The sequence below is a fragment of the Crocuta crocuta genome, unplaced genomic scaffold (assembly GCF_008692635.1).
Source record: "Crocuta crocuta isolate KB4526 unplaced genomic scaffold, BGI_CrCroc_1.0 scaffold20, whole genome shotgun sequence".
Lineage (NCBI taxonomy): Eukaryota > Metazoa > Chordata > Mammalia > Carnivora > Hyaenidae > Crocuta > Crocuta crocuta.
The window spans coordinates 4,223,341-4,240,664 of record NW_027527932.1 but is presented as its reverse complement, the minus strand read 5'-3'; the positions used below and the strand labels follow the sequence as shown (position 1 = coordinate 4,240,664).

Here is a 17,324-nt window from a genome sequence, read left to right as displayed (position 1 = left end):
CTTAAGTTGCTTCCACTCACAGGATTAAAACAGCTAGTAACAGTAAAAGTTGGATTTTTGACTATGTGAGTGGTAGAGGTTGGGTCGATGACTATGTGAGTGTGCATCTTTATTGCACAACTGTGTAATTACTTTTCTGAGCCAGGCACCTCGAGGTACCATGTCAGGTAAAACCTTTCAGAACTTAAAAACAAAACAAAAACAAAGGAAAGGACGCAGCACGATATTCAAAATAACGTTACCTCCTAGTCAGAGCCTAACGTGGAAAGGTTAACGTTTCACATGACATTCACAAAATCTTTCTAAATCGGCTTGCATACCGGTCTTAGATTAACCTCACTTCACATTAGCACCATGGGGGGAAGAAGGCAGACGTTTCAAAATCTGTCGTCATATTAACTGATGTGAGAAAATGTTTCTTGATCTAATGAAGTGCGAATAAGATTTATCTTTACACTTTCCAGGCTGTGGTTATTAGCCTAGTGAAATGATCAAATCATATACTTGAAAATATAGATACAAATAGACTGCCAAGGAAAATAAATAAACAAAGGCAGGTTTGCCACCGGAAGTCGAGTGAAACAAAATGTAAAGAAAAGAAAATTTTAAATACAAAGAAGAAAAGGAGCTCTTGTGTCAAAACTGCAGTGGGTTAATTTGGTAAAATATTTGTTGGTTTATCATTCATTCATATCTATAAATAAATATATTTACATAGTCTTCGATTTACTTCTAGAAGTAAATAAGGTGATAGTCTTTCCTCCCGGAGGCTGTCATTAATTTAGAAAGGTCAGACATACAGGCATAAAATAGTAAAGAAATGGTAATGAGGTGTCAGACAGTGATAATTCGCTCTGTGGGTTAGTTTCCTGACCTACAAAATAAAGGGGAGGGGAACACTAGTACTCAGTGGTCTCCATTCCATCTTAAAAGAGTACATTAGTGGGGCACCTGGGTGACTCAATCAGTTAAGCGTCCAACTTCGGCTTAGGTCATGATCTCACAGTTCATGAGTTCGAATCCTGCATCGGGCACTGTGCTGACAGCTTGGAGCATAGCATCTGCTTCGAATTCTGTGTTTCCCTCTCTCTCTGCCCCTCCCCAGCTCGCACTCTGTCTCTGTCTCTGTCTTTCTCTCAAAAATAAACATTTAAAAAAAATTTAAAGAGTACATTAGTGTAAATAGTTGGCTTCATAAGAGGAAAATAAACTGTGGTCATTTCACTCAACTCTAGACGATCAGCGCAGGGCTCTGTATGTGAGCAGTTCCTAGTTTTTGGGGTTTTTTTGTTTGTTTATTTCTAGAAGAGAGAGAGAAAGAGAGACAGCGTGAGCAGGGGAGGGTCAGAGAGAGAGGGAGTCACAGACTCTGAAATAGGTTCCAGGCTCTGAGCTGTCAGCACAGAGCCCGACGCGGGGCTCAAACCCACGAACCGCGAGATCATGACCTAAGCGAAAGTCGGACGCTTAACCGACTAAGCCACCCAGGCGCCCCGAGCAGTTCTTAGTTCTAAACACACTTGAGGCAACGGATCCTTCTCCAGACAAATGCAGACACTTGCAAATGTTTGCATAGAACTTTGTGATCCAGTCAGCTTCTTCACGCCACCTCCCCACTCATGCCTCCAGTGGCCACATTAAGTATCCCGCATGACCATTCAATAAGAAAAAAGACTCAGACGGCCCAGGCTATAGGATGTGAGGACTCCGGAAAACCTGAGACTTCTCTGTTTTAATGAGCAGCAGCTATTCAGCTTGAGCTATTCTTTTTTGAAGTTTTATCTATTTAAGTAATCTCTATGCCCAATGCGGGACTTGAACCCAAGAGGAAGAGTCACACACTCTTGCACTGAGGCAGCCTGAGCTGACTACTGATACACAGGACCTCACATCCAGTTTTTCTCCAGTTTTTAAAGGGAAACTAGATATTTAAAACATTTTGTGACATCTTCCAATGTGATCTTCTAACCTCATGTTCTGTTTTGAGCAGCCATCTTAACATTTTATGGAAACAATACATGAACCACGCGAAGTTTATCTGTGAGCTGGGCGTAGACAAAAGACGTTTACTCTAGTGATTCAGTGTGGATTGGAGAAGCCTGTGACATTTAGTGGCATGGCCTGGTCTGAATTGCTCTTTGAATGTGTGTATATGCACATGTGCGTACACACAAAGAAATGTGCTCCCGGGAAAGGTAAAAAGGGAGGGGGCCCTTCAGACTCTGGGAAGATCCATGATCAAAGGGTAGGAATGATGAGAAAGTAGGGAATGTTTGGGTGAAAAGAAAAAATTCTCCTAGCTAAGGGAGGAAGAAGATTGACTTTGTAATAAAACAAAGTCTTGAAAAGCAAATGGAGATATCTGTGTGAGCAGAAGATTCTTGAATGATCTTGATTAAATGCATTCTAATCATACATAAAGATTTGTGTCTCCTGTGATATTTGCCATAAAATGACACTACCAATGAAAATCTAACATCTCATTAAATAGATTAACTAAATTATATGCAGACGTATGACAAAGACACAAACTTCCAAAACACATTTCTTCCTCAGTCATTGATTCATTGTTATTGGTCATAAATATGAATTCAAAAGCTTAGAGATCTAATTCAGTGGCAGAAATACTGTAGCTTTAATTATTTGCATAGTGATCCTGATGTAAAATTCTGCAGAAAGCAAAACAGAAAACTGGAGTTCAGTTGAATGTCAATTCTGCATGGTAATTTCCATTCATGTACAAATATCTGATTAATTTCATATAATGCAGCTGGGTCCACTTTCATCTTTAATGAAAAGAAAATTTCACTCAAAAGATGTGAAAACAGGCATTGAAAATTCAAAGTATGTTTTTCTAGAACATTCACAAGAATTCACGTTCTCATATTGCTTGTTTCACTTGTTTGCTTTTTTGTTTGTGTTTTGTTATTGTTATTTATTCTTTGTGTATTGTTATTTGTGAATGTTTGTTATGGCTATGCTCTTGGAATGAAAACTCCAAAAAGGACAGAAGGGGAGTCCATAAAATTTAAATCCCCCCGACCCCAGCCTCTCACCCAGTGTATTATCAGTGCCCAGGAGGCAACAGCTGATATCAGTTCTCAGATAACCTTCTGAGAAATACTGTGTGCGTGTAGTACCAGTTGGTAACTGAATTTAGCTACCTATAACAGGAAGCCTAAATAACGATTATTTAGAAGGTAGAGATTTGTTTTCCTCTCCTCCAAGAGGAATCCAGAGGCAGGTGCAGCGTAATGGTGGTCCCACTATCATCAGAGACTTGGCATCTTCATCTTTCTTCCTCAGTATTCTTGGGACACAATTTTCATTCGGAAAGACACTTCATGATCACAATATGGTGGCTAGAGTGAAATCTGTCATGTCAATATTCCAGCCAAGAAAGAAGAACAAAAGAGAGGGGGGGAAAAAAAAAAAAGAGCTGGCCTCCCAGCACCCAACTCCTTTTAAAGAAATGCAAAAGTCCCCTCCCACATCTAATTGACGAGCCCTGTCTGAAGAGATAGATTTTAAGCTGGGCACTTTGCCACTCCCAGACATCGGGGTTCTGTTGGCAAGAATAAGGCATGGAAAAGGCAGCTAGCAATCTACTACAACATACTACCCACGAGGCATATGTATTCTCTTCCCCCTCATTTTTTAAACAAATGGTGGCATATTATAAATATCCACATTACTTTTGATTTTATCCACTACGTTTATTAGATTTTAGTAGGACCGAAGGACCAAACCTAGAGCTGATTCCCTCTGAAAGCCAGGTCCTGCCCGCCTCCCCCCCCCCCGCCAGCTGCCCATAATTACAGTTGCTTCCTTTACTCCTTGCTGCTCAAAGAGCAGTCTGCAGACCAGCAAGAGTAGTCTCCCTGGAGCTTGCTGGAAATGCAGAGTCTGAGGCTCCACCTTAAATCCGCTGGATTCAGAATGTATAGTTGAACAAGATCCCAGAAAATGTTTGTGCACTTGAGTTTGAGAAGCAGTGTGTACTTGCAACTCTTCTAAAGTCCCACCTTAGTAACGAGTAACATATCAGGAGCCCTCTCCCAACTGGCACCTAGAGGCTGGAAGCAATTCCATGTCCTGAGATGGGTATCTGTGAGAACCTTGTTTTAAATGAGGGCCGATGTGAGTGTCAGCTGTACACTTGCTAATCTATTCCTAATTGTGCCATCAGTCACCACTTCCGGTTCCTTCCTCTAATCCCTAGTCTTTCTCTCCTAAACTGGAAGGAAGGTGGCTTTCAACTCCACCTACTTTTCTCCCTAGTTTCCAGATCCCCTTTTCTCATGGAGCTGTTCTTCTTCCAGTTTCCTTAACTCTGCTTCAGCGAGCCTCACTGCATTTTAATCCTTCAAACCATGAGCTCTGATATGGTATCATCACCCCAAAGCCTGGCTCCTGGCCTTCTTTGCTTTCTTGTGTCAGGACAGCCTTGGCTAGTGACAATAGTCGGGATCAGAGATGACTTTGGTACTCTCCTGAACTTTGTTCTGGAGGTGGCCCTTCCTCCCCACATCCCAGACTGGTTTTTCTCACCCTAAGTTCGTGCCATGCCTGGATTGTTCCTGCTGCTTCCCTTTTACCCAAGGAGACGTCAACATAACACCCACAAGGACCATGATGTTAACGTCAAAAAGTGACTTGTTGCTGAGTCCCGCCATTGACCTAGAGTCTTTTGGTGCACTATTGCCACAGCGAGAATTGTTTGTAGATGCTGTGGCCAAGCTGAAATATAGCAGTAGATTTAGTGGCCCCAGCGGGGAAGGTGATGGAGAAGCCTGGCAGAACCAGACACTCACGGTCAAGTAGGAGTGCAGCGCCAGTACTATGTGAACTTGGATAGATAAAAAGGCCATTAGATTTGACAAAGTGTAGGCCGTTAACCTTTAAAGGAGCAATCTCAGCAGAAAAATAGGGCCGGAAGCCAAATTGCAGTGAATTAAGGAAGGAATGAAAAGCAAAGGAAAGGAGGCAGCTGATACAAACATTCATTTCAGAAATTTGTGGGTAAAAGGAAAAAGCTGTAAAGACATAACAGAATCAAGTGACATTTTTGTGAGATAAGGGAGAACTAAACATCTCTGAAGGCACGAGGAAAAGAGTCTGTGAAAAGAAGATATTGCAGACAAATTCAAAAGAGCAAAAGAAACATCTTTGAAAATCAAGATAAGAAAAAAAAAACATTAGTGAGGAGGGTTGTCTTAAAGAGGAAAGACTTCTTATCCTGAGACACATCAAGAGGGTATGATGGAAACATGTAGAATGGAAATACAGTAAGTTGTGTCTGTGGATAAATTAACTGGTTTACTTTAATAGTCTTACACTCAACAAAGTAACAGGCAAGATTAAGGAAAGTGTTGAGGTAAATACGGAACTCATAGAATCCAAGAGTTTCATTGTAGGAAAAGCTTATAGAACAATCTACTAATGTACTCTCTTCATCAGAAGAGATAGGAAGCCATGAATGAAAGGAGAAACCTATTTGCCAAGACAGGTTTCAAAGACTCTAGCGGCTGTCACGATTTTATGCTATCTAGAAGAATCCCTGAAGATCATGAGCTAGAGATGAAGACAGAATTTGTCAAGTAAATGAAGTTTGAGCTGTGTCAAAAGAATAGGTCGTTGTAGACTAAAGATGTATGGTTGGTTCTTGCTTCTACTAATAACTAGCTATGAAACCCGAAACAAGTTATTTGGATCCTTGGGTTCCTCATTCACAAAAGAGGGATAATAATACTCATCTCACAAATATGGTGCGAAAATTAAATTACCAAGAACTTAGCACAGAGTCCTAGCCCCCAGTAAATACTCAAAACATAGCCACAAATGGTTTCATAGGGCTCTTCTTTTCATGGGATGTAAACATACATTATGATATGTAAGGAGATACAATCTGTCTTGAAATATCAGATTATTACTATAAAAATAGCAGTATAATATATGTCCATCCAGACATTTTCTAGAATTCTCCATAATGAATGAGAATTTGTTCTCACAGTTCACCTCCCACCATGCAGAAAAGTAGAAAACTATCAACCTTGGCAGGGAACGTACACTTTCTGTAATGATTCGGAAGGAGAGAGCCTTGGAAGACCTTGTATGCCACTTTAAGATGCCAAATTTTTAAAGCTCATTGAACACCATTCTGTTCCACTGAATTTCCATGGTACCAGAGCTACTTCCCACATAGTTTTTCCCTTTTTTAGGGATGAGTAGGGAGACCCAGTTCTAATTACCACTGAACCAACCCTAGTGCTTTCTTCTTAGGTTGTCCATACAGCAGAATAGTTTCAGCCTGATAGCTGATAAAGCAGAACTAAAACAGGAAATCAGTAGTCAGGCATATTGTCAACTATTCTCATCCTTAAACACCTGAAATAGAAGCAGAAGTGCCATTTAATAGTGAGAAGTTGCACTCACAGCTACATAAATAGTGTAATTTTTTTTTTACTTAGGATTTTAGTGACTATAGTAGGTCTACGGAGATTTTTCTTTTTTAATTAAAGTATAAATTGGATCTTTAAAGCATCTAGAAATTTCACTGGCTTCTGAAGTAAAATATTTTATTTTTTTATTTTAATTTTTTATTTATTTCTGAGAGAGAGAGAAACAGACGGTGTGAGCAGGGAAGGATCAGAGAGAGAGGGAGACACAGAATCCGAAACAGGCCCCAGGCTCTGAGCTGGCTGTCAGCACAGAGCCCGACGTGGGGCTCAAACCTATGAACTGTGAGATCATGACCTGAGCCGAAGTCAGAGCTTAACCGACTAAGCCACCCAGGCGCTGCGGAAGTAAAATATTTTAAACCAAAACAATTAGTTGAAAACCTGGTTTTTAAAGTTGATTTCTATTTATTTTGAACGAGAGATAGAAAGCAAGGTGGGAAGGGGCAGGGAGAGAGGAAGACAGAATCCCAAGCAGGCTCTGCACTATCAGCGCAGAGCCAAACGTGGGGCTTGATCTCACAAACCATGAGATCATGGCCTGGACCGAAGTCAAAAGTCGGACACTTAACTAACTGAGCCACCCAGGTACCCTGAAAAAAAAGTTTTTAAACTCCTTTCTTTCAGTCTGACCCTCCTTATCCGGCCCAAATACCTTTTCTGAGTAACATTCCAACCCCAAAATCCTTTCTGGGATCAGCCCCTTTCTGGAATTTGGTTAGGGGTGAACATTCTTCACTTCAACAGAGGTTGGCAATTACCCCTGAGATGTGTACCTCAAAAGCACCACGTTGGACTAATGAAGCTCGCTGGGAGCAGGCTCTGGCACTACGGAAACACAGCTCCTCCTGTGGACCCACACCCGTAGTTCATGGCTCCATTTGAAGTATTTAGGTTGTAACACCTTAGGTGTGGCTTGTATGACGCAGAGGTATCCCTATGTTCCAGAAATCACACAACCGGTTTTCCTCAGTGGCAGGGAACCAAGATTTTACTGTGGTGGTTCTTTGTTTTCCTTCCTTGACCCAGGCAACTCTCTCATTTTTTCCGAAATATGAATACCACAAATTATAGAGCAGAAAACGTACGACCATTCCTGCACCACCCCAAAATGGAATCGATTATTAAAAACATTACAGAATGAGTGTAAGTCATAAAGATGATAGAACCCTTAGAGGCCAACATAGACTTTCTAAGAATAATTCAGAGTGAATTAACCTTGCTTCCCTTTTGGTCATGATTTCTAGGCTGTGCTTGGATTCAAATACATGATGCATCTGTATTTCAACAAAACATTTAGTAATCAACTAAAACACGTTTTAATAATGAATTTGCCTGGACCCACACAGGCATCCATATTGGAAAGAAAATATCACGACCATGTAATTCTGGCATTATTCCAAAGCCACTATTAGCAAAGGAACTCTTAGTTTGGAAAATAAGAAAATAGGCAACACTAGCGAGAAAAAAAAATCCTCCTTTCTATTGACTCCAGCATGTTATAGGAAATAATAATGGTTTTGGCCCATTGGATTGAAAAGTATCTAACAAAACAAAGGAGAAGTCTAAAAACTCCAGACTATTAGACACAAGAATCCTGGAACTACTTTATGCTCTTGACTCAAATTTTTGACTTCTTATCCTTTAAAAAAAAAAAAAAATGCTTCTAAAGGTTGAAAACATCATTTTAAAAGTACACAGTGTGTGGTGAATAATGTGTTAAGTAGGTAGATGGCACTTAATTCTCTGTAAGGAGTACTAAGAAAAATAATACTGCCTTCTTGGGAATAATGCTGTAAAAGAATTTAACTGTTTGGCTAAGTAAATGCAGCTTTGAGCTACGGAAGAACTAATATAGAACAGCAATAAGGAGAGGAGTTAACCTCACGGACTAAACAGCCACAGTGTCTGTTTTATTTAATTAATTAATTTCTACGCCTCAGTTTTCTCATCTACAGAGTGGAGTTAATAAAGAACGTAACTCATAGAGTTGTAAGTACTTGATGAATTAGTGAACATGTAGTGCCCAGAACAGGATCCAGCTAAGCCCTGCACTAAGCAGTGGATATCTACTATCTGAGTCATCCTCACAATAATCAATGAAGTAATATGATCATTACCTCCATTTTACAGATGAGAAAACTCAGGCTCAGAGTTAAATACTTTGCCAAGGTCATTCAGGTAGTAGTGCCAAAGCCGAAATTTGAACTGAGATCTCTCCAACCAGAAGCTGAACTCTTGACCCCATACCCGTCAACTCTAAGGTCAGCATGGGCCCCCAGGAACAAGGCTAAAAACCATCGTAAGACCTGGACACATCAAAACGAGACTACCACCAAGAGTAACCTCATTTGTTCCCTAAGTGTTAAATGGAACTCCTTGAAATCTTGCTGTTAGAATATCATTGTCCCCAGGACCAAGGGGAAGTTGTTGCAGTCAGGATATAAGAAATAGAGGCTCAGAACCAAACAGGGTACAGGAACACCACACAGGGCCAAGTGAGAGCACTCAGCATTCGTTTAACAGGGACGATGAGTGGAGGGCAAGTGGTCCATGACATGAGATACTCCCCGACCCTTGACCCTGAGTAGAGGGCCATTGAGCTGCTCCAGCAGTGATGAAGTATGGGCAGGTCCTAGTCTATGCATTTGGCTTACTCAGATGTCCATTAGTTACAAAAGCTGGTGTGCCTCGGGACTGTGGCCAGTTTCTCACACAGAATTCCCTGAGGCCGTCTCAGATCTGGGCCATAGCATCATCAGTCTCCTTCTGAGGAGGTGGAATTGCCTCCATCTGCTAATTCAGCCAAGTGCATCTTGGACATTTCACTACGGGGCTGTCAGCTATATGCCTCAAACAAAATAAGAAGCCTGTGTAAACCTGGTCTAATTACAGAGAAGCAGGTTTCCATATTGCGAAACCTCTCTCCTCAAATTGCACCGTCACATATGAGCAGAGAAGTGCCTGTCCTGAGATCTACAGACTCTGGATTCCCACACACAGCTCCATTCGCAACAGCGGGCTAAGCAGTCTGCTGAGGTTGCGTACCTGCCGCCGGATGCCTGGAGCCGTGTCCACAATAGACAGGGCTCCAGACTTAGCCATTTGTACATAGCTTCATTGGTGGCTGAGCAGCCCCTCGGCGAGAAGCAGACGAACAGCGGATACACATACGGACCAATATGCCTACAGGGCAGCGCCCGGCCGACTAAACACGGGGCTCAGAGCACAGCTGCTCTGCCACCCGCTGCCTTCCGCTGGGTGCCCTAGGGGTCTCAATTCTCAACACACGTCTATTTGAAGACAGACATCCCACTGTTGCGTTATGTGGTCTGTGGCAAGCCTGATCCGAGGGTGCATCTGGAGAAATGTCTCTCCTGAGACCCTGAGGGCACCCCAACATGAAAAGGGCACAGAAAGACTCAGTATGTTCTAGAAACCCAGATAGAAGATCCAGACTGAGTCATGGGAACAAGAGGTTTGAGTTGCCAGAGACTGAAGTCAGCGGCTCAAGATGGGAACAGGGGACAGAAGGACATATAGGAAGTTTGAGGCCATTCTGCGTGGACATAGGTGGAGAGGAGGGCTCCTGCCCAAGACCAGCTTTACTCCCTTCTCCTGACCCTGATTCCATTTAAAAGGTCAAGTGCGGAGGAAGCAGAGCTCCATGAACCCTGGCTTATTTATAAGTCCACAGAGCCGGAAGACATGTACGCTCACCCCAGACCTGTCACAGAAACAACCCTTTATCACCAAGCTACATTCATGTTAATCTTCCATACTTAAAAATTCAGCTTTAGTTTACATTTAGGATTGTAAAACAGGTAAGACTACATGAAATTTTCCTTAATAGAAAGTTTTCTTCAAATTACCTCCTAACACTCAGGTACTAAAACCCTACCCAACTATTCAATTGAAGAATTACCATTGATACCATCGAAGAATTACTGAATTGGCAGTGGACATTTAGAAACATCCTAGATGAAATGATCTACTTGAATAGGTACATTTGTTTGTTTGTTTGTTTGTGTTTAAACAATGCTCTTGTTCCTCAACAACTTGCCACCAGAAATGCACTATCTGACAACAATGCTCTTTGCAAATCAGAGTAACATTTGTGTCCTCTATGATATTGCTGAGCTGGCTTGTGCAGAGCGTCTGCATCACAAAAGTATGTCATTAAAAGGCTTATCTTCCTTGGTAAAAGCCAGCAACCCATTAGTTTTCCATTTTGACTGTCTACACAAGTGCTTCCCGTGCACGTAAGGGCAATAAATCCCCAAAGCCCAAATAAACGCGATGCTGTTGCCGTTGTGCATTTTTATGGTCATCGTGGAGAAAACAACTTATTTCCATATTCATTGATTCATTTGGAGCCCAGCCTGCCAGTGGGGACTCTTAGGAGATTGAACCAAATGTCTTCAAATAATTTCAGGCTTCGCTTGGCATAGGACACTTCCATAAACAGACATAACTCTAATTCTGGATTCCTGAAGGAAAAGTATGAGCAGCCTGATTAAAAACAAATAGGTTAGGGCTCGCTAGGATTCACACTCTTCCCAGAGTGATCCATATAAATAAAAAGCCGGTCCCTCCTGCAACGTCTTCCCCTGAGGATCCTAAGATCCTAGACTTCTGTTCTGTTGGGCATGCAAGAGAAAACAGATGGACGTGGATGATAGTTGCACAAAAAGGCCCTCCTGGGAGTCGTAGAGAAACAAATGTGTCCACACAGCACTGTGAGATGAGACTGTCCACCAGCTGCCTGTTCTTCAGTCTCAAGGTGTTTTGGTCACTCCCTAGAAAGGAAGGATATGCCTGCTGTCCAGTCCCAAACTGAGGGTGAACCGTGGTACGGAGTTCCACCTCACTCCTAGGAGAGTCAGAAGATTCCCAAAGTGGTAACCAACCCTGAGTTCTGTGTCTGGTCACACTGAATGACGGCATGACGACACGACGGCACCAGGGCGTACTGAATTCCGGCTTGCTATGAGAATTGGAGCATTGCTATACTTCACGAAAACCACTATGTCTCTTCAGTCAAGTGGCTGAGAAATTCTTACTCCGTCGTATTTCTTTCTCCTCTCCCTGCTAAAGGAAGCAGCGTGTATTCAGGAATACATGAGCTACTTTCAATATACTTTAACTGTTTGGTTTCATGTAAACCCACCCAATAGTTAACTCATAAGTGAAAATAGCCTAATCTCCTTTTTCTTTCTAAATGTTTAGGTTCCATCCATCTGTCTAAGGTGGTACAGTCATTGCCTTGTTCTGGTGTTCATTGTGTGACACAGACGTTATCACAGCAAAACCGAGAAATCTATGGGCCTTATCAAATCAAGACCCCAGGTGTTGATGCACACAGAGTTGGCTTTTACTTTGACCGCATGACAGGGTGACCCCTGTGGGAATTTCAGGGTTGCCAATTGCTGGAATTCTGAAAATCACCTGCCTCGGTCCAGCCATACTCATTTCTCTCCCACACTTTGCTTTTGAAATACAGTGCTTCGCGTCATTTGCTTGCTCAGAAACGTTTAGTAAGTACCTTCTTTGTACTAAGCAAAATGCTAAGTTTCAGGAATGCAAAGTGAAGTTGAGAAAAAGTTCTCACCCTGTGAGAGCGTGGTAGCGGAGACAGACATGCAAATAAGTTAGATAACATATGCCTTAATCGAAGAACATGAGGCCGTGCCTACGTCGTGGAAGGAGTACATCTTCTTCCTAAAGGAACCAGGGCAGGATTCTGAAGATGTGGACTTGGCATCAGCTATCTCAGAAGGGTCCTGACTTCAAGGACCTACTGTGAGGGTAACAAATGAGCACATAGCTTTAACACAAAGCAGTACTGGGAATTGCCATTAGGGATGTAAGAACGAAGTACTGAGAGTTCAGACTAGAGGTGTATCCACTCCAGAGATCAAAGAGAGTGACATTTACAACAGGATGTAAGGGATGAGAGGGGCTGTGCAAGCAGAGGTGTGAGAACAGGTTAGGGGGTGACGGGCAAGCGAAGAATAGGGTGTGCTCGGGGAGTTGGAGCACAGCTTCTGGCAGAGAAGAGTAGGGCATAAGCCTTGAAAGCCAAGTAGAGGCAGGATTTTTGAGGGCTTGGAAGCAGATAAAAGTGATGTGTGATTGGCCAGGCAAATAATCTTTGTTCTTTATTTCCCCAAACTGTGGATCATGATTTAAGGAAAAGCTTATTCCCATTGAATACAATGGCCTAAGGGGGATGTGGCAGAGATATGAAGCTCACGCTGGCTGCTGAGCTATGAGTAATAAAGTCCTTTGTCTCCGACCCAGCATCAATGAAACAGTAACAGGCTGACTCGTTAGCTTATAGAGTAAAATCCCAAATCCTGCAGTTCTTGATGTTAGGTAGCTATGCTTTCCTTTACGAGTAACTTCACATCTTAACCCAAATTAAAAAACCCAAATAAAAAATTAAGTTACATAGAAGCTTTCAGATTACACATAGAATTTGCAAGTGTTCAACTTAATGACTTTCATAAGCATAAAGCTCTAAACAGAGTGAAGTGTGTTAGCCTCTGCCTGCCTCCTGCAGGGGGCTTTCGCCAAGACCTTTATAGAGTCATTGTGGAATTGAGGAAAAATCGACTAACAAAGAACATTTTAGAGCCTGGTGCTAAATAGAGAAGCTTCTCTCATTCCTTAAGGAACCTCTTAAACATTAATGCTTAAACATTGGTGTGAATTCCGGGAAATCCAGAAAAGTAGTTGGGGAGTTATTTTCGTTCAAGGATCCTTCGGCTTCCTTCAACCCCCACTGATTCTTTCACCTGAGTAAGGCAGGGCCTGTACAAGCTCTTCTGAGTTTCTTAGATGAGCTCTTCTCATCCGTTTGTTGCACCTTAAGACACTCATGCTTTTAGAGATGCCCCATTTCTTTGATTTATTCTAAGATTCACAAGTAGCAAGACACACAGCCAGTGGCTGTCATCCTAGTTTCTACAAATGTGAAACCTAATCCTGCAATCCTTATACAAGGCCTGCAGAGCAAAACGAAGCCATTGCATAATCCAAATCCTACTTGCAAAAACTAATCAATCCCTCCCACAAGAAGCGGTATTGGAATCTAGTCGTAAGCCATTTGCATTCGTTTACTACACCAAAAAAAAAAAAAAAAAAATGGACTTTATGCAGTCAGAATTTACAATACATAGGAGAAAATCGTATTAATGTTAATAACCGTAGAGATGGATAGCTTTAATGGAAAAGAAAAGTGTCTTTAAAATGACTGACTCCTTCAAAACTTTATTAAAAGCAGACATAATCAGCACAATCCTGGTGTTATTTACTGAGCATATCTCTGCTGTTGGCAAGAATGCCTGTTATTCCATTTCTTGGAGATAAGCAGAAAGCCACAGGGACTATTTCAACTCATATTCTGGGAAACCAAGAACTACACAACACTAAGCCATCAACAAATTGGTGATTAACATGATGTCTAGACAGGTTCTCATGAGAATAATATTATTAATTAAGCAGCAGTTTGGTTAATCACGATAGCAAAAGTAATTTTTGGAATAAATATTTTATGAGTGTGCCCATCAATAAAGCAAAAGTAAACGGATATATGCTAATTAATTCATTTGTTGTAATATTGAGATTAAGGCTGGCAATTTCTGTTTGAGGGCCTGGAGAAAGAGCTAATATTTCTAGGATGGCACGTCTTTATCTTACTGTTCCCAGCTAATGGTACTGTATATTTCAATTACCTAGCCAAAATTCCTTTCTTGTCGTCTATCAAGATATTATTAAGGCCCATTAGTGAATAATTGAATTTGACAGATTTTTTGTTGCCACGCATTTATCTTTTCTTTTAAAACTCGGTATTCTCTCATTTCATCAGGAATAAAACTTCACTGAATGAGGAAAGATAGTGCGCTGTAACTAGAATTAAGATCCCGATCTTACTTTCCATCAGTCAAAAGACTCATTTGGGAAAGAAATAAATATATTGGCCAGTTCTCTTCAGTACAGAGACAATGAATCTTTTCAGAAAACATAGTTAACCCTATATTTTTAGCATAATACATAGCCCTACAACTACAGGGAATAAATATAAGATAATAAAACTTAAGTAAAAAGGGTCTTCTGGAAAAATTATTCAGATGAGCTTACTCTCTTTTGTCTCAATGAAAGAATGTCTATGGGACCGGGTTGGTGAACACTTGGGGTTTTGGGGAGAGTGGTGCCCTTGAGGAGCACGGACGCTCTGTACTTTTTCCCCTACCTTGCCTCATGCATCTCTGCCATCTGGCTATCCCTGAGTTAAATCTTTTTATACTAAACTAGTAATCTAGCAGATGGCCTCAGGCTATAGAAGGACCTAAAGAATATCTTTAGTGCAGTCAAAGTGATGCGTGAAACTCAAAGGAAGTGTCAGAGACCCTACCAGGGGTCTACAACAGTGATGGAGATAGTCACGAGAAACCAATGCCCATTGTAGGAAAGAACGATCTCCTTTGGGAAGACTTTGAAGAGAAAAGAGCTGAAGAGACTTTGAGGACTATGGAATGCTATGGAGCCCACTTCAGGGAGATGAAAGAGAGAATCGCCAAGTGGGTTGGAAACTCATGGACTGTGGCAGTGCTCAGTGCCACCTGGAGGTATGCAGAATACAGAAAAGACGGATGAGGTTAGTATGGCCAAGGCTGAGGAAGAGTTCATCAAAGCCCAGATTGTGTCTAAAGAGCTCAACCGGGAACTGCTAAAGGAGCTGCCAATTCTTTATAATAGTCTTTCTGGCTGTTACATGACCATCTTCCAAAACACTTCCAAGCTGAGGCACGTCTTCCACAGGGAGATGAGCAAACTCAACCAGAATTCTGTGAGGTGATGCGCAAACTGGAGAAGCAGCATTCCAACAGTCCCGTTGATGAAAGAATCATCAAGCAGCAACAGATGCTCTTTGGTCATCTCTTCCTCGGTTGGAACCTCTCTGTTTTGAGCCTTCTGACCTCACCACTTTCTCTGCATTTTCCTGAAAGAGCGAGAGGAAATCCATCTCAGGAAGTGAGGAAAAGCTAGAACCTGATCCTGCCCAGTCTGGAGGCGAATTCCAAGTTCAAGGTCCTAATCTACAGGGTAGTCACAAACACCAGATGGACTGTTCTCTGCACTGGGAATTTCAGCTTTTGACACTGGGACTAGCAGAGAAGGTTTCTTTCCAACTGTTTTTTTTTTTTTTTTATAAAGGGAGGAGGGGATAGACTTTAACAACAGAGAGAAAAGACTATATAACTAATATTGAGGTATCTATCTTCCAGCAAAGTACTTAGAGTAATTTTAGACTAGACTAGCTGCATTGACAGGTTTATCCCTCAGGAACTGCAGTGTCTCTGGCTCCCTAAAATAAAATTGCCTTCTCAGTATACTAGGTACAGAAAGCAGTATGAAAAACGAGAAAGCCTACACTCTAGCACCTGCATTTATTTAGCCACTAGTATCCAAGTATAAACTACTTCTGTGTCATTATATGATTAATGAACTAAAAGTTAATGTATTTTCTGATGCTATAATTAACAAAACACTTTAGTATTTAAATAGAATTATATTCTCAAAGCATTTCAAACAACTAAGTACATGATTGGTATTTACTTTACAATTAGCATATTTTGATTCCTTTTATGGGTATTAAGTATTAAAATAGTTGTAGTAATAATGAGTGCTGCTACAAATTGCTCTTTAAATAGTCAAAACTTAAAAATATATGATCTGAATAATCTGTGGCGATTTTAAAATATAAGGACTGTAAATCCCAAACCAAAATCCAAGTGAAATGTCTAAAAAAAATGCTCCCACTTTTGTGTTCTGTTTTAGAAAGCCATTGTAACTGAGTAGAGATGGCAAAACTCTTTAAAATCACAGCTATGGGGTGCCTGGGTGGCTTAGTCAGTTAAGCATCCGACTTCAGCTCAGATCATGATCTTGCGGTTCATGGGTTCAAGCCCCACATTAGGCTCTGTGCTGACAGTCCAGAGCCTGGAGCCTGCTTTGGATTCTGTCTCTCTCTAGTTCAAAAGTGAATAAAGATTTAAAAATTTTTTAAATCACAGCTATTATTTAAAAACTAGATTTCTTCCTATTATAGATTCATTGACATTTTTACTATGTATTTTTATATTCATTTATTGGATGATATAGGCTCTTTAATTCTGGACATTTGGCATGCATTCTTAAAGTATTCTTTCTCCTCTTTTGCAGTTGGTTGGCTTTGTGTATGCCTGTTATGTGATCAGTATTTTCATGGAAGAAGAGGACACCTGTAAGTACTATCGTAGCTACCTATGGATTTCTTTTGGATGAGATATAGCTTCCAAAGCTAATCATTACAGGGCTAGGAATGCTTTTGTATTTGGAATTTAAAATGACGGGATGCAGCATGGTAAAATTATAATCAAGTGTTTGCAAACTGAACTGCACACAAATAAGGTAGCGTAGGTATTGAAACCCTCAAACCAAGCTGTGTGTGAGGATGCCCAGAGACTGGAAGCCTACAGATGGCTGTCAGATCATGTCTTAGCAACTTTTCTTCAGAGATCTAAAGACAACGTCGAACAGAATACCAGGGATTGTTTATCCATTGTCAATTGTAAGTATGCTAGCTGCAGAGTTTTGAAATCTGACTAATAGCAATAACCTCAATACTATCCATTCTAGCAAGAAGTATATGAATATAAATTTTATAAAATGCTCCACAAAAACTAGAAATGACAACCTTTCAGGTGAGATATGAAAAAAGCACCCCAAATTGAAAGAAGAAATCCTGAAAATTAACTAATGGGATGCTAAAAAGCTGAGTCATGTGTTAGCAGCATACCACCAAAGAAATAAAAGACA

The 17,324-nt window shown here is 41.1% G+C and overlaps 1 protein-coding gene across 1 annotated transcript in view; it reads left to right on the top strand.

The window, feature by feature from the left end:
* NKAIN3 (sodium/potassium transporting ATPase interacting 3) overlaps window positions 1–17,324 on the top strand; it is a 268,095-nt gene that overhangs the window by 222,755 nt on the left and 28,016 nt on the right. The window contains exon 5 of the mRNA XM_077751829.1: window positions 16,689–16,749. Within this exon, the coding sequence (XP_077607955.1) occupies window positions 16,689–16,749 (61 nt within the window). The remainder of the gene's footprint in view (window positions 1–16,688; window positions 16,750–17,324) is intronic.